This window comes from Muntiacus reevesi, chromosome 2 (genome assembly GCF_963930625.1).
Source record: "Muntiacus reevesi chromosome 2, mMunRee1.1, whole genome shotgun sequence".
NCBI classification, from domain to species: domain Eukaryota; kingdom Metazoa; phylum Chordata; class Mammalia; order Artiodactyla; family Cervidae; genus Muntiacus; species Muntiacus reevesi.
Genome location: NC_089250.1, coordinates 282503124 through 282525588, shown reverse-complemented (window position 1 = coordinate 282525588; position 22465 = coordinate 282503124). Strand labels below are relative to the sequence as shown.

General features: G+C 49.2%; 1 protein-coding gene across 1 annotated transcript; it reads left to right on the top strand.

Moving 5' to 3' along the window:
* Window positions 1-1207: 1207 nt before the first annotated feature.
* LOC136161891 (histone-lysine N-methyltransferase PRDM9-like) lies at window positions 1208-14487 on the top strand. Its single transcript, XM_065927021.1, has 11 exons — window positions 1208-1276; window positions 1681-1804; window positions 2110-2217; window positions 6346-6395; window positions 8182-8338; window positions 9167-9268; window positions 9483-9754; window positions 10293-10360; window positions 11429-11622; window positions 13292-13889; window positions 14139-14487. Exons 1-11 carry the CDS (start codon window positions 1208-1210, stop codon window positions 14485-14487), a joined length of 2091 nt encoding a protein of 696 aa, XP_065783093.1.
* Window positions 14488-22465: the final 7978 nt, after the last annotated feature.

Genomic DNA, 22465 nt, shown 5'->3' with positions numbered 1-22465 from the left:
GCCCACAGAGCAGCCAATCCCTGAGCGGTGGGGCGGGGCCTCCATCGCGCTCCCCACCCCCCGGGCGCCTATTGGCCAGACCGCCTCAGTCACAACGCCGATTGGTCGCTTGCTCCTGACAGGGTACAGGCAGGCTGCTGGCCCTTCACTTCACCTCAGCGCCGAAGGATTGGACTTCGCTGAACATCTAGCGTTCCTGGGGACAGGGTGGGCAGTGCGGCAGGACAGCGGGGAGGCTAAAGGGAACGCGTCATGCCCAGCCCTCATAAACCTGATAAGTCTGATGGCTTCAAATTCCAGGGTGGGAGGCCCGAAATCCCGTCAACTTTGAGTAACCTGAGTCCTAATCTGAAGGGGGCTTGCGTCTCGTCAGCTTCAGGGATTACAAGTCCCTTCACCCACAGAAAGACCCAATCCCCTAGTGCTGCGACCCTCAAATACCTAGATTAACCCCAGTTCCCCTCAGCCTGAGGCACCCTAAAAATAACACCCGCAGAGAGACCAAATTTCCACAACCTCGGAGACCCTGAACACCTCCGCCTGGGAGCTCTTAAACCTCTTCCTCCTCAAGACCCTAACTGTCCTGCCTATCGGAGCCCTAAAGTCCCTTAATAAGAAACCCCCGATTTGCTCAGCATCACAGACCCCAAGTTGTCTCACCCTGCGCATTCTGCATCAGACAAAAGATCCCCAGTCCCCTCTGTCTGACGACCCCAGTTACTTCAGCCCGTGGGACCCAGATCTCCTCAAGCCGAGCGACATCTCCCTTAGACGTAGAACCTACGTTATGCCCAGATTTTTCTGAGTCCCCCAGAGGAGATCCTGAAAACCCTTCTTGGAGAAACATTCCCTCTGCTTCACTGGAACAGAGCCCTGATTTCAGCCTGACCCCAGTCCAGCAGTAGGGGTTTCGGGTCTCCTCAAGAATCCCTCCATCACCCACAGACACATCCCTCCCAGTGCCTTCCCTCAGAGGGGCTGAATTGTAGGGGAACCAAAGAAACCAAATCTAATTCACATTAGGCTGATCTGTCATATCTAGTCAGGATTCATCCATCTCACAAACACCCTCACCCCAACTTTCCCCTCACCTTCCTGCCCTGGACACTCCACCCAAGGCAGGCAGCTCAGGCTCTGGACAGTGGTCTGGGCTATCTCAGCACCTTCTTCTTCCACAGGCACCTTGGCCTTGAGCACTTCAATGGCCATGAGGCCGAACAGGTCTCCAGAGGAGAGCCCTGAGGGAGATGCTGGGAGAACAGAGCGGAAGCCCATGGTGAGAGGTAGAGGCGGAAAAGTGGGCTCTAAGCCAGCTCTATAGGAAGGACATGGCGCTGGTCCCTGAAGCACCACAGACTGCTTGCCTTGGCAGCTGAGTGAACTTCCCTGTGACCGTACACAGGATGGCAATGCCTGGTCCTGTCTGAGATATTAGGGTGGAGTGGGACAAAACAGGACACTAGCTTCTCAACTGCTCTGTGTCCAGGGAGAGTTAGGAAAATCCTCAGTGTTTGTTCAGTTAAGCAGGACGCAGTCGGGAAGGAAAGTCTTCATCCCTTTCTCACACACACCATACAGGAGCTTCAGGCTACTCCCCGCACAAAAGGTGGAGGAGAAGGCTCAGCTCTAAGGTCTGACTTAAATTAGTAAATCACTGATGAAATCTATTATTTCCCTTAGGCCAAAGATGCTTTCAAAGACATCTCTGTATACTTCTCCAAGGAGGAATGGGAAGAGATGGGAGAATGGGAAAAAATCCGATATAGGAATGTGAAAAGAAACTACGAAGCGCTGATTGCTATAGGTAACAGGAAGTGCTGGGTGCCTGTGAGCCTGGGAAACATGAAAGAAGTCTTCACCCTCAGTGTTCACTTGGCCTGCTCTTAGGTGGCTTCACCTGCTCACAGTTCCCTTTTGTGTGGAGACAAACCTGGAGGAAATGTTTGCAGTTCTGTACCAGAGGGAGGGTGACCTGCAGTGCAGAGCTCACCTCTTGCCTTGTTCTAGATTCCCCCAGCACATCCTACTGATTCCCTGACTTTGTGACACTTTCCATTGCTTCTATGCTTTGTTTCCCCTCCTTAGAACAAATGTTTTGCTTCTTTCCAGGTTTCAGAGCCACTCGACAAAGTTTCATGCATCCCCGCAGGCAGGCCATCAAGCCCCAGGGAGATGACACTGAGGATTCTGATGAAGAGTGGACACCAAGGCAGCAAGGTGAGAGGCCAGGAGGATGTGGACGTGTCTTTCTGAAACCAGCCTGGGCTTAGGTCTCAACTACATCTCAGCCAGTAGCAAGGAAAACATAATTTTCAGCATTCCCAAGTGGCTGTGGCTGAGTATTGACATTATCCTGAATGAAGATGAATGTATAGGTGTTCCAGTGTAATTCTCAAAAGTTTTATGGTTAAAATTTATCACTCTTTTAAAAAAGAATTATCTTGCTAAACATTCTTAGTGAAAGGCAGTTAAACAAACTTTTGAAATAAATTCACCAAACAGATTAGTTATTGGTTACTGGATTAAGTCTCTTCAAAGAGGAAATGATTAACATATTATGTCAAGATACATTATTTATGTATGTATATAAAACAAAACCTGTGATCATCTTAGCCTAAGGTTAAACTAATTCTTTATTTTGATTATGGGAAAGGGTTGGAGAGAACTATTTATTCTCCATGATCTTTCCCACATTTCACTGGCCAGAGATGGCATCAGGAATGAAGTACTCTTATTATAAAATAGAAGTGAGCAGCTCACTTCCTCTTCTGCTGCTCAAACAGTTTAGAAGAGTTAATCTGCCTGACTGGAAAAAACAATTTAGGTACATCTATGATTCTCCATATATGGATTTCTGTTCTCCCAGATTTTAAAAAATTACTTATTTAGTTTTGGCTGCACTGGGTCTTGGTTGCTGTGCACGGCCTTTCTCTGGTTGCGGTGACTGTCTTCTCGTTGCAGAGCACGTGCAGGCTCTGTAGTTTCTGACACACAGGCTTAGCTGCCCCGCAGAAAGTGGCATCTCCCTGGACCAGCCATCGAACCTGTGTCCTCTGCACTGGCAGGCAGATTCTCATCCACTGTGCACCAGGGACGTCCCTCTGTTCCCTGAGGTTATTAAAACTAGCGAAACGGACATGAAAACCAAACATTTGGTTGTCTGCAAAGGTTTTGACATAAGGAGAGACTCTTCATAGTGAATGCATACGCCTCGGTTCACCATACGCCTGCTCGTCTTTATTTACCTTTTTAACAGTTACTGAGTGTATGGCACACCGCTGCTAACTATATACACGTTAGTGTTAGTGGCCACAGTGCTAATCGCTCAGTCATGGCTGACTCTGTGTCCCCATAGACTGGAGCCCACCAGGCTCCTCTGTCCATGGGATTCTCTAGGCAAGAATCCTGGGGTGGGTTGCCATCTCCTGCTCCAGGTGATTTCCCAACCCAGGGATTGAGCCTGCATCTGTTGCATCTCCTACATTGCCGGTGGATTTTTTACTGCTGAGCCACCGGGGATATATATACACATTGCTGTACAACAAATCTGTAGAAGTGTTACATCTTGCGTGACTGAAGCCCTAACCCACTGAGGAACAATTTTCCAATCATTCCTCCTCATAGCCTTTGGCAACCACGATTATATTTTCTGTTTCCATAGATTTGATTAATTTAGATACCTCAGAGAAGTGGAATCAGGCAATCTTTGCCTTTTTTGATTGGTTCATTTCACTTAGTATAATATCATCAAGGCCCATCCATGACATAGCATGTGACAGAATTCTTTTTTAAGGCTTCAAAACATTCCCTGTGTGCATGTGGATATAATAAGTATAACATATATCTTATATATAATCTCTATCTTTTATCCCCAATGGACATTTAGATTGCTCACACATCTTGCCCATTGGGAATGATGGGGCAAGGACCATACATGTGCCCACTATTTAGTCAATATCTTGCTTTCACTTTTTTATGGAAATAAACTCTTGAGTTGGATTGCTAGACCATACAGCAGTTCTAACTTTCTGTGGAAACTCCATACTGTTTCTAGAAAGCTTGCAACATTTTACATTGCCAACAGAAGTGTATAAGGGTTCCAATTTCTCCATATCCTTACCAAACTTGCTATTGTCTTCTTATACATATTGCCCATCACAGAAGGTTTCAATTTGCATTTCCCTATTGATTAGTAATATTGAGCATCTTTTCATATGTTTGTTGGCCATTTGTGTATTTTCTATGGAGAAATGTCTATTCAATTCCTTTTCTCACTGTTAGTCAGCTCAGACTGCCATAACAAAGCAGACTGCATTCCTTAAACCACAGAAATCTGTTTTCTTACAATCCTGGAACTTGGAAATTTGATAGCAAGGTGCCATCATGGTCCATCAGGTTCTCTTCCTGGCTTATAGGTAGCCTTCATACTGGTGTATGCTTAGTAACCCTTTACCAGATGCATATTTTACAAATATTTTCTACCATCGTGTAAGTGGCCTTTTCAAGTCTGTTCAGTGTCCTTTGCTGCACAGGGGTTTTAAGATTAATCTCATTTGTCTATTTTTACTTTGTTACTAATCCTTGTGCACTTGGTACCATATCTAAGAAATCATTGCTGAATCAGTGTCGTGAAGCTTCACCCTTGTTGTCTTCTAAGGGTCTTATCAAGTCTTGCATTTAGGTCTTTCATCCATTCTGAATTGATTTTTCTTCAAGATGTAAGATGTTCATTATTTTGCAAATGGTTATTTTGTTTCCCCTGCACCATTCATTAAAGGGATTAAACTTTCCCCATTATCTTGACACCCTAGATGAAGATCATTAGACCATGTATCCAAAGAGTTTATTTCTGGCTGTCTATTCTGTTCCATTGATTGACATATCTGTCTTTATGCCAGCCAGCTTCCTCAGTGGCTCAGCAGATGAAGAATCTGCCTTCAGTGCAGGAGACACAGGAGATGCGGGTTCAATCCATGGGTTAAGAAGATCCCCTGGAGAAGGAAATGGCAACTCTGTCCAGTATTCTTGCCTGAGAAATCCCCTGGACAGAGGAGCCTGGAGGGCTACAGTCCAAAAGGTCACAGAAAGTCAAGAAGACTGAGCGGCTAAGCACACATGTTTTGCCAAATCCACACTCTTTTGGCTCCTGTACTTTTGTAATGTGTTCTGAAATCAGAGGCCTCCAGCTTTGCTGTTCTTTCTAAGATTGCTTTGCCTGTTTAGGGTGCTCCGAGATTACGTGTTAACTGTTGGATGGATTTTCTATATCTGAAAAAAATTCCAGTGGGATTTTATTAGGAATTGCATTGAATCTTTAAATTGCTTTGGGTGGTATGAACAGCTTAATAATATTAAGCCTCCAAATCCATAAACATGAGACGCCTATCTATTTATTTCTGTCGGATTCCTTTCAGCAATATTTTGTAGTTTTCAACATATAAGTCTTTCATCTCCTTATGTTTATTCCTAATTACTTCATTCTTTTCAATGCTATTATAAATAAGATTATTTATCCAGTGGCTAAGACTCCACATTCGCAGTGCAGAGAACTTGGGTTCAGTCCCTAGTCAGGGAACTAGATCACACATGCTGCAACAAAGTGCTGGCACAAACAAATAAATAAAAAGAAATATTGTTTTTTTTTAATTTAACTCTTGATCGTAGATTTAAAACAATAAAAAATAAATAGGATTATTTTCTTATTTTAATTTGTGGAATGGTCATTCTTCATTCATGGAAAGATATTTGAATGTTGATTTTGTACCGTGCAACTTTCTGCGGAGGATTTTTGTGTGTGTGGATTTAAAGATTTCTCTGCACATCAAACCATGCCCCTGTGAACAGACATAATTTTACTTCTTTCTTTCCAAAAGGAAGTCTTTTGTTTCCATTTCTAACCTAAAGCTCTGGCTAGGACTTCTAATATTATGGTGAACAGAAATGCTGATAATGGGCATCCTTGGCTTTTCTTCTTGATATTTTTCACTGATGACGGTGATGTTAGAGGTTGACTTTCAATATATGACCTTTATTATATCGCAGTCACTTCCTACTATGTCTACATTGTTGAGTACTTTTGTCATGAAAGACGAGTAAATTTATTAGATACTTTATGAACATCAGATGAGGCACAGATGAAGTTTCATATTTTTTTATAATTTTAAGAAAATTATGTGTGCTACCAGTAGAACCATGGGAGTTGATGATACAGAAACCATTCTCCATTCCTCCTTTGGTAATCATTGTCTTTGTCCCTCTCTGGCTTAGAATTACGTGTCCTTAATTAGAATACCCAGAGTTTAGAAGCATTTACCAACCAAAACACTGAATCTCATCATTCTTTAGGTAAACCTTCTTCGATGCCCTTCCGAGTGGAGCACAGTAAACACCAGAAGGTGAGTATTGCCCAAATCCTGTTGCCAAAATATCCTCCTCATGGATCTAGTCACAGGTGAGAATAGGAGAAAACACAGAGATCCTGGAAACTGCGGCCTTCCTGTCCTGAATCTTTTGCACAATGTCTGATATCACCATCTTTACAGTTAGTAAGAACAACAACAGTAGTAGGCGGTTGTGTTGTTACATTATTTTCATAATATTTCAGACTTTAAGCATTTTATGTGAATAAACTTACTTAAACCTTAAATCAGTCCTACAGTACCTAAAAGTAGGTATATAACTATCACCATTATAGATTCAAAAAAAGGGGTAAAAATATTTGATTATATGCCTGAGATCACAGTATCACTGATAGTGTAATCTAAGCCAATGCACGTTCTCTAAACCCCTGACAAACTGATTAAAACTTCCATAGTTCTATGAAGCTTATTCATACATCTTTATATCATTCATCTGAGAGATGCTTTCAACCTCAGTTTTTTGTGCTTTGCTAGGGAGGGATATGCTAAGACATCTGACTAAGGGAAGCTTAAGGACATGCTGGGCAGTTTGTAGAGTGGACAGTCCAAGATGAAGAAGCTTAAGGACATGCTGGGCAGTTTGTAGAGTGGACAGTCCAAGATGAAGAAGGAGACAGGATCCCTACCTCAGAGCCTCCCACTCCAATATGAGGAAGCAACTCGCAACCCTGAGAAGCCTCAGGTTATGACTGAAAAGCAACAAATAAGAAAATAACAGAAGGACTTCACATAGATTACCTGTTTTTGAGTAGAAACTCATCATCTGGGCATCATTTCAAATGCTCATTCTTGTAGGAGGGAGTAACAACTCCTTCCTGAGCTCTAATTAGGCAACTCTCGTGTTTGTAATCATTTGTTTAGCCTGCCCCTGTGTTGTGACCTTTAAGAGCCTAGCCCACACCCATTCATTCTCAGAAGTCCAGGCCCACCTCAAAGCCCCTGAGGGCCCCATGAATGTTTTGTGAATGAGTGACTCCAATTTAAGCATTCATCTAGGAGTAGAAAGGTCAAAGGATGCTGAAGATAGAATTTGTGAGCTGCACTTGAAATATAGATGCCGTTTAGGGAATAAATTGATACCAGGGATGTATGCGCATGTTCTTACTGTATTAAATAGCACACACAACAATTTGTTGGAGGTTATTAAATTTCATGTCCACTGTAATATTAAGAATTATCCTGTATACCAATTCATGGATCAGGAAACTGAGTAGAACCAGCTGGTCATACAGCCTTGTTCAAGGAGAACTGATGAGACCAGCTACTTTAATTCCAAGCATTGTCGCTAGGACATGGCAACCTGCAGCTTTCATCTCATTTTCTTTATTGTCTAAATGTGTTTCTGCCGATCGTCTTTTCTCCTCTTAATCTCACTGCTTTGTCACCTTATTTTCCACATGTGTTTTGTCCCATCTGTAATTTACCATAGTTCCTCGTCCATCAAATGGCCACTAATTAAAGAAACCCCCCGGATCTCTCTATGAGCCCTTACCCTCTTCTTTCCCTGGCTTCCAGCTATTCTCCCTGCCTTGCTGTCACTTTTATGCAGAAAGTTGAAGGGGAAGAACCTTAAGATATGAATTCTAGTTTTCATTCCCTATCCGCCTAGGTCCCTTTTTTACACTCCAGTGTTCAGACCCTCCCCCCATATCAGGTATTTCCAAGATTTGTCAAAGTATTAACTGAAGTCATGCATGTGAAAACACTTCATAAATTCTTAAAGAACTAAAGAAATGCATGTTGTCTTTTACTCACATGGAAGAGAATGTCCAGGGCAGCATTAAGTAATGAATCTGGTTTGAAGGAATTGCTGGGAGCAGCAGAATCGCTGAAGACAAGTGGCTCCAAGCAGGCTCAGAAACCGGTCCCCCCTTCCAGAAAAGCAAGGACCCCTGGACAGCACCCCAGACAAAAAGTCGGTAAGAGAAAATTTGGGAAGTTCCTCTAATTAATTCCTCTAATCCCTGTAGAAAAACTAATAGGTATGGCCTAGGTGTGTGGCATGGACATTGGGTATGCATGGGTTTAAGCTGGACTAATCTGAGACATGAAGTTAGCACTGAGGCCTTGGGAAAATCTTATACATTTTCTGATGTCCTGATTGCTATCTGTAAAGTGAAGATAAGGATACATAATTCATACAGTGCTTAAATGCCTTACATTAAATGCAAAAGTCTGACACCTACAAGGAGTTCAATAAATCCAGCTGTGGTAATGGGAACCGAGCTTTGTTAGTGTTTATTCCCAGACGTCTGCTCAGTGCCTTACATATCATGTGCCCTTACCATATATTTTCTGAGTAGAGGTGTCATTGAACTATTTCCTAAGCAAGATGGTTTGGAAATTAAACCTACTAACAGGAAGTGTAAGATGCTATCACTGAACTGGGCATCTGTGGTCAGTGGAGCTTCAGTCTCCTGAACCTGTAGTTAAAGGGAGAAGAAACAAAGTATAGAGAGGGACTTTCTGCGGGTTAAGTGGTTAAGGCTCCACGATTCCACTGCAGGAGGTGTGGGCTCCATTCCTGGTCAGGGAACTAAGATCCCACAAGCCATGCAGTCTGGCCAAGAAATTAATATTACATCATAAAAGCATAAAATTACAAAAGTAAACTTTGAAAACTATATGTAAGAAAGTTTTAACAAAGTGTAGAGATGGACAGGTAGGAGATCTCACACTTTCTGATAAAACAGGGACTAACTCCCCAGACCCCACCAGCCTTGCTCAACTTCTGTTCTCCATCTTAGAACTCAGAGGAAAGGAGACTGGAGTGAAGAGGTACAGTCTACGAGAAAGAAAGGGCCACGGGTACCAAGAGGTTAGCGAGCCCCAGGATGACGACTACCTCTGTGAGTGACCCCGCTGGCCCACTCATGGAGAAGGGGCTACGAGCCCTTGATCCACTAACATCACGTAACTATTTGGTCCCCCAATCATCTCCTTCCTCTATGACTTGGGGTACAAGATCGAGGCCAAATGCCATGAATTCCCCAGTTCTTTCTGAAGGTCAATGCGACCAGCAACATCACTGTACCTCCTCTCACTCCCTGTTCTCACCTCCAGATTGTGAGGAGTGTCAGAACTTCTTCATCGACAGCTGTGCTGCCCATGGGCCCCCAACATTTGTAAAGGACTGTGCAGTGGAAAAGGGGCATGCCAATCGCTCAGTCCTCACTCTGCCCCCTGGGTTAAGCATCAGACTGTCGGGCATCCCTGACGCTGGGCTTGGAGTGTGGAACGAGGCATCCGATCTGCCGCTGGGCCTGCACTTTGGCCCCTATGAGGGCCAGATCACAGACGATGAAGAGGCCGCCAACAGTGGATACGCCTGGCTGGTGAGAAGCACACGTTTCCCTGTCCTCTGGCCTCTAATCACTTGTATGTGGTGGGGGGTACTTCATGTCTACATGGGAGGACACAGATGGTGATAACACGGTCGGCAAAGACACAGTCAGCCCTGGGTACTGTGTGCCCTGGGCGTGAACAGAGGACTTCCATCTAAAGCTCAGAGGAGAGGTGGGACCACAGTGTACAGACACTCTGGACCTCTATCTAAAGGTCAGAGGAGAGGTGGGAACACAGTCTACAGACACTTAGACCTCTATCTAAGGTCAGAGGGGAGGTGGGAACACAATGTACAGACACACAGAAGTGACTGCTCCCTTGTGGAGCCCTTGCCTTCAATGAACCAAGAGACTCAGACTTGGAATGATGAGTAAGGAGCTCACCGTGTGGTCCGACAGGCAGTTGAATCCATGCAGGCTGAAAAGCACCAATGACTACACAGGGAAAAAGCTCTTCTATTGCTTCCTACCAAAAAAAAAAAAAAAAGAAAGAAAGAGGAAAGCTTGTAACTCTTTTTCTGACCCTCAGATCACCAAAGGGAGTAACTGCTACGAGTATGTGGATGGAAAGGACACGTCATCGGCCAACTGGATGAGGTGAGTGCAGTGAGTCTGCAGTGTGTAGACATTGAGACGCCCTCCGTCCCACGCCCCTTTCCTTCTCAACCCGGCTCCCTCAACAGCTTTTATATCTCCTTTCCTATTTTCCCTCCATATAATGCCCTTTCATTTCAGAAGACACTAGAGAGAAGGAAATAAAAATATGGCATATGCCATCAAGATACATGTCTATAAGCTGAACAAAACTGGTGGGCTTGAAAACAACTTGAGGAGTCTAGATTCACCAGGGACACTTTAACTCACTTAATGGACACTTACCACGCCCTTGATGGTTCAGTTTAGACAGTGAACATCGGTACTGAAGCAGATCACACAGGCCATGTCCTGTTGGAGAACATACTGCAAACAGACATTAGCCAATTGATTTTAGGAGCAGTAACCTTATTTTTTCAATCTTTGAGCAACTGCACACGCCTGGATGACCTAACACAGGAGACCTTGACTCTCTCTGGGCAACAACCTCCTCAGGCTTGGTTCCAGTGAGAAGCGGGCCCTGAGGCCTCAGAAGGAATGGGGGCAGCTTGGCCCTGAGCAGAGTCATTCTCTGAGGGCCTCTCCTTTCATCAGAACAGACAGAGAGTGAACAAACTATTACTGTTCCGAGTTCCAAGCTATATCATAGCTCTCTCCAAGTTTCCATGGGAGGGGGTGGGCAAGCTAATAGGACCCTGGATACACGTGGGGAGATGGGAGAAAGCCTCGGGAGAGAAGGCAGGCTGGGGTGAGTGCTGAGGGCTGCGTGCTAGCCAAGGAGCCCCAAGTCCTGTGGATGAAAGAGAACTTAATTCAGAGTTTAGAGGAGCTGAAGGTCACCAACCTCACGGACAGTCCAGGTGGAGATGAGTCTGGAACTGGGCTCTGGGAAATGGCTGCTTAGGTAAGGAGAGAAAAGCATGGGAATTCACATGGCCTGGTCGAAGGTGTGAACAGAAGGTCCACATGAGGGGCGGTCTCAGAGGCGGAAGGCACGGAGCTGGGCATGGGCGGAGAGTGGAGGGCACTCATCCCCTGAGGTTTCTTTCCCTTTCCCGGCCTCGACCCCAGGTATGTGAACTGTGCCCGGGACGACGAGGAGCAGAACCTGGTGGCCTTCCAGTATCACGGGCAGATCTTCTACCGAACCTGCCAGGTGGTCAGGCCGGGCTGTGAGCTGCTGGTCTGGTACGGGGACGAGTATGGTCAGGACCTTGGCATCAAGCGGAACAGCAGGGGGAAGAGTGAGCTCGCGGCCGGGAGAGGTGAGTGTCTCCCCTCTTCCAGCCCCCCACCCCATCCTGGGAGCCTCGTGGTCCGATTTCGAAGCAGAGGACAATCCAGTCCAAAGTGAGTTGAGTTGCAATTAAAATGCCTCAGAATTTGATTCTTTTCATATGACTGTTAGGAGAAATTTTATATTGAAAATGTTAGTTCTAATTTTTAATATTTCATGCAAAAAAATGTGCAACATCACCTTCTGCTAAAAGGCTGAGAAGCAAAAAGCAACATTTCTAGCACCTACCAGCTCTCTCCCATTTGCCTGTTTCTCCCTCATTTCTTCCCATTTCTAAGCGACACTTGTACAGTGATGCGCATTCAGTCACTGTTCCAGTCTGTTGTCATGTGAGTTCACGCTCTGTGCCAGACGGGGCTCCACGCCCCGAAACAGACAGAAACACTGCCCTGGGGCAGCAGGGGCTTCACACCAGACAGGGGCTGGTGCTCTGAGGAAAACCAGCGCAGGGAACGTGCCTCGGGTCAGCGTGAGCAGTAGGTGGGGTATGGTGCAGGACGGTGCGGCAGGGCCTCTGCAGAGACAACACCTGCGGGGAAGGATTCCAGGCAGGGGAGCAGCCAGTGCCTCAGCCCCAGGGCCGGGAAGAGAGGCCAGGCCAGGGGTCGCGGGAGGAAGCACAGAGGCAGAGGATGGGGGCTGGACGGGACACGGAAGCCTCAGGGCCTGTGTCCACGTGCAGGCCCCAGGGGTCCTCCTGGGTGACACAGAACAACCGCAGGCTTTCAGCTGCAAGCAGGACGTTCTCTGTGCTAAGACGATGCTTTGGTTCACTTTTGGGAAGAGACAGCAGCGGGGAGTCCCCTCAGAGGTCAGTTCATTGCCAGACATGAGGGGAGAGTGGGCTGTCTGAAGATGCTTGGGAGTGAGGGTGTGAAGAGTCTGGCTGGACATGCATTTTAAACAGGGTTTCCTGGTGCATGTTAAGTGGATTAAGCCTGAATGAAATAAATGAGGTATGAGTACTGGTGAGGTTGAGAAGGGATATGCCTTTATTTTATGATTTATGGGAAACTGAAAGAAGAGCAATTTGTGAACCAGTTTGGGCAGCAGGAGCCAGACCTGTAGCCAGTCGGACCTGGGCCGCTCGGTCTCGTCCAGGCACAAACCCACTTCCTGCAGAGATCGGCACAAAGGCTGCTCTTTGAACAAGGAACCACAAAGTCAGATTTACCCACACCTGCTCTAACCACCCCCTGTGCTGCCTCCCATATGCAGAGAGCTCCAGGCCAGGCGCCCCTAACTTAATAGACCCTATCCCCTCACAAGGAGCCACTCAGGACATTTCACCTAAGTCACCAAGTCTTATCCCTCAGTAGGGTGAATACCTGGGGCCACTGTGACGTGACTTTTCAGACACTTACACGCAGGGAAAGTCTCTGCAGATCCACCTCTATCAGGAGAGACGCTGCCTTGTTGCAGCTGGAAGGTCCCTATCTGGGTGGTATGTAGAAAAGGCCCTTGACACCCGCTTCCTGGATTTCTGTAGATGTAGAGAATAACAGTGGAATGGAAAAGTGGACTGTAAAGACACTTGATGGGACAGAAATCATGCACTGTCAACACTTAGATGATGAGTGGGGAGGGCCTGATCACGGCAAACCAGCTACCTGACCAAAAGCTTCCTCTTTCAGCAGAACCGAAGCCCAAGATCCACCTATGTCCCTCCTGCTCTCTGGCCTTTTCCAGCCAGAAATTCCTCAGCCAACACATCCAACGCAGTCACCCCTCTCAGACCCTCCTGAGACCATCTGAAAGAGACCTCCTCCAACCAGAGGATCCCTGCCCAGGCAGTCAAAATCAGCGATATTCAGATCCACACAGCCCGAGCGACAAACCTGAGGTTCAGGAGGCCAAGGACAGGCCCCAACAATTGCTGAAAAGCGTAAGGCTGAAGAGGATTTCAAGGGTCTCTTCCTACTCACCCGGAGGACAAATGGGGGATTCTGGGGTGCATGAGAGAATGAAAGACGAACCCAGCACAAGCCAGAAACTGAATCCAGAGGACACAGGCACATTGCTCACGGGGGCAGGGGTCTCAGGGATTATGAGGGTCACGTACGGAGAGTGTGGGCAAGGCTCCAAGGACAGGTCAAGTCTCACCACACACCAGAGGACACACACAGGGGAGAAGCCCTATGCTTGCGGGGAGTGTGGGAGAAGCTTCCATCGGAAGTCCCATCTCATCAGACACCAGAGGACACACACAGGGGAGAAGCCCTATGTTTGCGGGGAGTGTGAGCGAAGCTTCCGTCATAAGCCAGTCCTCGTCAGACACCAGAGGACACACACAGGAGAGAAGCCCTATGCTTGCGGGGAGTGTGGGCGAAGCTTCCATCAGAAGTCCCATCTCATCACACACCAGAGGACACACACGGGGGAGAAACCCTATGTTTGCAGGGAGTGTGAGCGAAGGTTCAGTCACAAGTCCGCCCTCATTAGACACCAGAGGACACACACAGGGGAGAAGCCCTATGTTTGCAGGGAGTGTGGGCGAAGGTTCAGTCAGAAGTCAGCCCTCATCAGACACCAGAGGACACACACGGGGGAGAAGCCCTATGTTTGCAGAGAGTGTGGGCGAAGCTTCCATCGGAAGTCCCATCTCATCACACACCAGAGGACACACACAGGGGAGAAGCCCCATGTTTGCAGGGAGTGTGGGCGAAGCTTCAGCCAGAAGTCAAATCTCATCTCACACAAGAGGACACACACAGGGGAGAAGCCCTATGTTTGCGGGGAGTGTGGGCGAAGCTTCAGTCGGAAGGCCCTCCTCATCACCCACCAGAGGACACACACAGGGGAGAAACCCTATGTTTGCAGGGAGTGTGAGTGAGTCATGAGCAGCAAACCACACCTTAGCCACAGGAGGATTTCTGCAGCCACCCCATGCCTCAGCTCTAAGGGCGCCTCAGAGGAGGCCTGTGACCCGTTACTGTCCCCACGAGTATGAGGAGAGAATTCCCAGGTGGTCCAGAGGTTAAAACTCCAATGCAGTGACCCACGTTCAATACTTGCTTGGGGAACTAGCTCCCACATGCTGCAACTAAGACACAGCACAGCTGAATAAATAAGTATATAATAAATATTTTAAAGAAAGAGTATGATAAGCACAGAATTACTTGTTAAATAGACCTTCCACTTTCATGACATGAGAGGAGGTAGATAAACAGCAGAGGGTTTCTCAAGTGTTTTGGAGATGTTCATGCCAATTGCCTTCGTGGTTTTTTAGGTCTCCTTTTCTAATAAATTTTCTCTCCAAACAAATCTGAATCCCAGACTATGTATTCATTCCCCGTTATTACTGACAGCAGTGGGGTCCAGTTAGCTGAACCCCTGGGGAGGCATAATTCTGGAGCCAACTCAGTTAGGTCACTGGACAGTCAGTCCTGGGTCCAGGGAGAGGAATGCAGAGTGGAATCAGAATCACCAGGGAAGGGAATTCCTGGCCTCCTGGGAAGTGTGGCCTCTCCTCCTTATAGACCCCGGCTCTCCTTTGGCCTCTCCCGGTGACCCTCTGGTTCCCTCTGACTTCTGTGGCCGCAAAGGTGAAGGCCACATGCGCGTGTGTGTGTGTGCGCGCGCCTGGCTCAGCATGGGCCGTCTGGTCTCTGCCGCTCCCTCGGGGTCATCACAGCATCTGGACTCCAGATTCGACCACAGGGGTCCAGGTCTCAGCCCTGCCCCCTGGAGCTGTGTGAGCTGGGGCAAGATGCTTAACCTCTCTGTGTCTGTATTCTCATCTGTGATACGGGGTGGGAGCACCAGCCTTTTGGTCTGATGCGTCAGCACAGGCGGAATCTGGCAGAGGCTGGCTGAGAACGCAAGCCCCGCCTTTGCTGTCCTTTGTGTTTTTTTCTTTACTCTTTTTTTATTTTTTAATAGAAGGATAATTGCTTTACAGAATTTGTTTCTTGCATGTCCTCCAGCCCCCACACCTTCCAGGTCCTCAGATAGATGAGGAAAGGGCTGTTTAGGCACTAGGATGCCCTGATGAGCGGGTGTGAGGTCAGGGGCGCTAAGGGAAGGGGAACTCCCTTCCCACCCCTGCCGTTCCTGCTGAGCTGGGCAGCCCCAGGGCCCCTCCACAGACAGGCAGGGCCCACAGTCGTCCCCCTGCCGAGAACAGAGCCTGGAGCCGCGTTTGCAGGAAATCCCCGTCCGGCCCCCATCCCACCCCCACACGGAGGGTCCTTGAAGCCCACACCGCGGCTTCTCTATGCATGGGCCTCGTACATGTGTCTGTGCGCTCTGGTCAACGCTGTCGCGACCTTGAAATTCTTAACCATGGAATAGTTCATCCTTACACTTCCCTTTCATGAGTGAAGTCTGATGGGCCCCGGGGTGCGCTGTGAGCAGTGCAGATGGTCACACAGCACGGGTCCCGGGGTGACCAGGCTGCACGAGGGGACAAGGTAGACACAAAGCCCCCCACCCTGGGTGAGTGAGGGTGGGGACAGCACCAGGAAGCCACGCTTGCTCAGACCCGGAACTGAGCTCCGACAGAGTGGGGGCAATGGGGTTCTTAAGGTCGACCACACCCTCCCTTCTGTGAGTGACCTCTGCCCTGGCCTGATCCTTCCAGAAGGGGTTCAGGAGGATGAAGTCCGCCCAGCCACCAGAAGACACCAAGGGGAGAGTGGGCCACGGGGCGGGGGGCGGAGGGTGCGAACTCCAGGACTCGGGGCAACGGCCCTCAGTTCCCGCCTTGGGTCAGGCTGGTGAAGAGTCTCTATATGAGCCGTGTCAGTGATAACGACCCACTATTATTTTCCTATTTCTGTCATGCTTTCTTAAAGGACACATTTCCCTACAGGAAGTGAGCCACATAAACTCCCCATCTTCTGTGGCTTCAGGCCGGGGCCACGGGAGGGAGAGTTAGGGGTGGTGTAGGCAGAGGGGCTTCAGCTGAAAATGGTGGGGACCCAGAAACCTGCAGGGGTTTCTCACCTGCACCTCCCACCAGAGCTGGGCCTGGAATCCCCGGGAAGGCTGAGCAGGTCAAAGCTTCTCCGTCCCCTCCCCTCTGCTCCCCTTCCCTCAAAAAGCTGACTCCTGGGGCCAGCCCACAACACCCCCAAATTCACCATCACCCACAGCCCCACACAGGCCCTCCCTCACAGAAGTGGGATGACCTGGATGGTGGCAGGGATTCTGTGGGACCACAGAGCTGGGGGTCTCAGCTGACCTTGAGCAAGGAGGCTGGTGCTTTACACAGCCTCCCAGCCCAGGGAGCTGCCAGCAGCCACAAGCCGTGATCTGAAGTGCAGCTGGGAGATGGGGAGTGGGGATGCGAGCTCTATGAGGTCCCGTCCTGTCCCCAAGACAGCGGCCAGGCCCCACCTGACACCGTGACTGCCCTGCCCGGGCACAGAGGACACCAGCAGTCATGGGACGGACAGCCAGCTGCCTCCGCCGCACGCTCCACCCTGACCACGGCGGCCCTATGGCTGTACCAGCCCCGCCTGCGCGCGGCTCTGCTTGGCAGGCAGGGCTCGGGAAACCTGGGTGAGTCGGTGAGGGCAGAGCTCCAGAGGCCAAGCCTGTCTTCAGCCACCAGCCCTGCCCTGCTTAAGGGACTCATGAGCCCAGCCAGTATCTGAAGCCAAGATGCCTTTGGGAGAATGACACCAAAGACGCTGACCTCAGAGCTCAGACTCCTGAAAACTTACTAAGCTGATAATTTTCAGTCTTTATTTACAGGGGGATATTGGCAGGAAGCAGGGAGGGGAATGACTCCCTTGGTGGTGTTGTGGTTAAGAATCCACCTGCCAATGCAGGAGACACGGGTTCAATCCCTGATCTGGGAAGACCCCACGTGCCGTGGAGCAACAAAGTCCGTTCACAACTACTGCAGGCCAAGAGCCTAGAGTCTCTGCTTCCCAACCAGAGCAGCAACCACAGGGAGAAGTTCAGCACAGAAACGAGAGAGCAGCCCCCACGCTCTACAACCAGAGAAAAGGCCCCACAGCAGCGAAGACCCACACAGACAAAAATAAATAACTAATCTTTTTTAAGTAAGAGGTTGCAGCATTCCCTGCTGATCCAGAGGCTAGGACTCTGAGCTCCCAGCACAGGGGGCCACGTTCAATCCCTGGTCAGGGCACTATTTCCCACATGCTGCAACTGAAGGCCCTGCATGCCACAGCTAAGACCCAGCGCAGCCAATCAAATGAATACTTAAAAGTAGGAGGCTGTTCCTCTGTCAACATAGAAAACTGAAACATTTTAGGAAAAGCAAAAAAAAAATCTTATTTTGCAAGTGGTTGATTGCAAAAATTTGCTCATAATATGCAGCTGTTTGAAAAAAAGAAATTTAGAAAATACAGAAACTAAAACCCACCCATAAATGTGTGGGGAACATCAATTACTGAAGCATCTGGCCGTGACACACGGGAACACAAGTCCGTGTTTTTCTTCTACAAAGAAGATTTCAGCCGCCACCCACCTTCCCACCAGCCTCTGCTCTGCTCACCGAGAAGACTGCTCTTTGGCCTTGTGACTGGGGGGTTTCTGTTGAACTCAGGGAGGTGGTGGAGTAGGGCTGTGCGGTTGGGGGCACCGTCTGGCCTGCAGTGAGGAGAGAAGCAAGAGTGCTCCCCCTCTGGGTCCAGAAACTCCAGGAACCTCAGGGAGCCGCCCGGGAAGAAGCCTCTCAAACACCTTCCTTGCAGTTTCCACAGTTACAGCACGTCCCACGTCTCGGGTTTCGGCTGTTGGTTAACAAGTCCTCTCTTGCTGGACAGAGAAGTGTTTCCACAGAGAATCTCACAGATCTTGGCCTAGTTTGGTTCTCTCATTGGACATGGAAAGTTTTTCTACAGAGAGTCTGCCTGGATCTGGCCTCGGTTGGTATAGATATAAAAGGCAGTATGTTCAGGGCTCAGGGAAGTTAGTTCTGAAGCTCCCTCGGTTTAGGGCTACAGCGCCTCCTCACCTCCACCCCTTCCACGGTCATGGAGCCTTCTCTTCCAGAGGAAAGTGTTTGCATACATCAGCCACAAAGACACTAAAGAAGAGAAGGGCCACGGCAGGCAGGGCTGGGTGTTCCTGGGGGAGCAGAGGGGCCTTGGACACTCCATGCTGGACCCCTGCCCCACCGGCTTCTCCTCCTTTTCGCTGGGTATGCAGCTTTCACCTCCAGGGTTCCCGCCAGTGATGGGCTCCCAAGACACCAAGCTGGGGTTGGCGATGGCGAGCTGGATGCCAGGGAACCTGAGACCCTGCAGCAGGTCAGTGCATTGTGGACGACGGACGGCCTCACTGAACGGTTAGGACCTGTGCATTCGGGACAACATCTCTGGACCCCAGGTGGAGGTGCTGCTGCCCCCACTGCTCACCTGCATCTCAGGAGATGGAAGAGACTGGTTTGTCCTTCCACCTCCTGCCCAGAGAATGACAAAGGCCAGTTCCCAAAAGTCGGAGCAGGGTGGGTAGAGTGAGTCTTGGGTCTCATAGGGTCCATGTGAAGAGGGGTTCACTGCTCCCTTGATCCCTCTTGACTGGTTCCCCTTCTGTGTTGTCTTCACACCAGATCTTGCAAGGACGAGGCAGTCCAGGTGCCCACAGCATCACTCACCCAGGTGCTGACAACCCTCCTTATTTATTATGGGCAGGGAGACAGGGTGGCTGGTGTGATGCTCCCTGGACCAGAGAGGAGACCCCCCAGGGTCGGTCCCTGCCACCTCCTGAGACCCAGGTGGGCATTGGGGTCAGAGCACCTCCAGCTGGGGTCTGGAGAGGGTGTCCTGAATGGACAGGTCCTACCTGTTCAGTGTGGCTTCAGGGGGTATGGGCAAGAGGGGCTCGAACTCCTTTCTAAATATTTCAGACAACCACTGTGCTCCTTTTGGTTTTTGGTTTCAGATCTTTTTACATGGTCCATTTTCAGAGTCTTTATTGAATCTGCTACTATATTGCTTCCATTTTATGTTTTGATTCTTTGACTTCAAGGCATGTGGGATTGTTACCAAGTCCAAGCTTACTCTCCATGCCTCACAACAGGCCAATAAATCAGAGGCAAGATGCTGAGGCAAGAAATATGACTTTCCTTGGAAAGCCAGCAGATTGAGAAGATAGCAGACTAATATCTCCAAGAAACCATCTTGCCAGGGTCTGGATGCCAGTGTCTTTTATAAAACACAGAGCTGGAAGGTGAGGAAATACAGTAAAAAGGCCATTAATCTGGCAAATATCTGGAATGGCCAGTCTCGGGAGGAGATGTTACTTTCTCCCTCCTGTAGCCATCCACAGGTGGACAGGTCCTGGACAGAGGCAGAGGGGCGGGGTTTCCTGAGGCAGGCCATTATGTATGGACAGCATCTCTGTAGAAAACAGAACAACAGGAAGTAAAGGTTGAAGTAAAACATTCAACATGGAGTAAGATTTTGTTCTTCCCCGTAACAATTCCCCAGTGTCAGCGTCCATTCCACAATATTATGGGAAAAGGGTGAAGAGTGTTCTAATTGCTCCACTAGTTGCATCTTTTCAGGAGTGCCCACCACTGGTGCCAGTGTGCTGAATGTTGAGATTTGTCTTCTGTCGTTCTTTGGCAAGTCTCTACTTCATATGTATAGACATAATAATATTATAATACAGGTGTTGATAGTTGTTTTATTCAGTACAGATCTTTTAGGACTTCAAAACCAGGGGACAGCATCTAAAGTTAAGGAACTTAGCACTTTTCTGTGTGTGGGAAGATGCACCAGCCATCTCACTGAAATCAGCCCCTTTGATACACACCTCACCATCTGGGACCAGCATCCTGTCTTCTACTTCCTGAGTTTCCTCGGGGCTCACAGTGGGGAGTGGCTGCAGTCTGATGGCTGCTGGAAAGCAGGTATTCTTTTCCTTCCTGAGTTTCCTCAAGGTTCACCATGAGAAGTGGCTTTAGTTTGATTGCTTCTAGTCAGTGGGGGGGGGGGGAACCTGGGTCCCCATTGAGATCATCTCAGCAGAGAGAGCAAGCACGTCCTCTGACTCCAGACAACCTTCCAACATTCAGGGCTCAGCATTCAGCCTGCAGGATCCACAGCCGTGAGCTCAGCCACCATGCTCTGCACTTAGCTGCTATCTAGCCCTGAAACCTGCACTGCAGGAGGCCCTCTAAATGTGCCGTCCTGTCCAGCAAACTCTCGGTCACACCCTCCAAGCCTGACCCAGGCCCAGCTTTGCTGAGAGGGTCTCACTGGGGACCCCCGTTCCCCCTCCTGCTCTCCCACCTTCCGTACCTGAGTGGGGAGAAGGCAGGGGCTGGGGGCACAGTGCCTGCAAGCGGGTAGGGCAGACGTTCTCCCATCACCCCTTGTGGTCCATCCCTGGGAACACAGTCTACTGTCACTTTTAGCAGCAGAGTACATGTGTCCCCAGATCCGGGCCACTCTCTAGGAGGTGTGAGCTGTGAGCAATAACACAGGAAACCCCGAGTGATGTGCTTAGGCTGGAAGACTAGTTCCTGTGATGCAAGTTGAAGTCTGAAAGTAGCTTCTCATTGGGATTAGCCTTCTCCAGACATAACTTCGGGGCAGCAAGAGTGCAATAAGTGGCCCCCAGCTGGGGCAGCCACATGGTGCCTCTCGACAGCCCTGTGGAAACTGTGCACCAGAGTGACCATGATCCTGCACTCATCCAGCGGACGGCATCTGAAAGGTCTGTGACAGGCCAGAGTGACCACGAGCCTGCACTCACCCAGTGGATGGCCTCTGAGAGGTCTGAGACAGGTCAGAGTGACCACAAGCATGCATTCACTCAGCAGACAGCCTCTGATAAGTCTGTGACAGACCAGAGTGACCACAAGCCTGCCTCACACAGCGGATGGCTTCTGAGGTCTGTGACAGACCAGAGTGACCACGAGCCTGCACTCACACAGAGGACAGCCTCTGAGAGGTCTGTGACAGACCAGAGTGACCACAGGCATGCACTCACCCAGCGGTGAATTCCCGCCTGGAGAATTCCATGGACAGAAGAGCCTGGTGGGCTACAGTCCATGGTGTCGCAAAGAGTCAGACCCAACTGAACACCTGAGCACACACACATGAAACAGAAATGGACTCGGGGACAGAGGGGACAGACTGGCGCTCTCCGAGGAGGAGGGGCAGTGGAGGGACGGAGTGGGAGGCCGGGGTCAGCAGATGTAGATTTCATAAGTAGAATGGATAAAGAAGGCCCTGCTGCATAGCAGAGAACCATATTCAGTATCCAATGATAAACTATATAATAATATTTTTAAAAAGAATGTATATATGTGTACAAGTGTATCCCTGAGGTGTGCAGCAGAAATTAACACATTGTAAGCCAGCCATAGTTCAAAGAAAAAAAAAAAAAAAAAAAAACTGGTTAAAAAAAAAAGAACAGACCCTAGCCAATTACAATAGACACTGAACCCAGGAGCACCAAGCCCCGAGCAGTCAGAACATGGACCAACCAGTCAGAAGAGGGGCCGACAGGAGACGGGGTCCCACGGCGGCCGACAGGCTGGCTGGGAGCCCTGGGCGCCGTAAGCCACAAGTGTCGCTGGAGGAAATGAGAGCTCTACCCACACGACTCCCCCTCCAGCTCTAAACAAAGCGGCTCTGCTTCCCCTGACCCCTTAACTGACGGGGCCCTGGGACGCCCTGGCTTGGTGATGGGACCAGGAATGTACTGGTCGGATCCCAATGCAGGGGAGGTCTGTGAGGGCAGCTCTGGAGCGGGTGGGCCAGCATGAGCGCAGCAGCTCCGCCCGTTCCTCGAAGGTGGGACAAAACAGCCCAGGAGGCCGGAAAGTGTCCTAATGGAGGGCAGGCCCCACGTCGGTGCCTCCGCTCTCTGGCTGA

Coding starts and splice junctions, on each gene's coding strand:
- LOC136161891 (XM_065927021.1), top strand. CDS start 1,208: ATGAGGCCGAACAGGTCTCCAGAGGAGAGCCCTGAGGGAGATGCTGGG. Junction 9,755..10,292: donor ACAGTGGATACGCCTGGCTG/GTGAGAAGCACA, acceptor TCTGACCCTCAG/ATCACCAAAGGGAGTAACTG. Junction 13,890..14,138: donor AAGCCCTATGTTTGCGGGGA/GTGTGAGCGAAG, acceptor CTATGTTTGCAG/GGAGTGTGGGCGAAGGTTCA.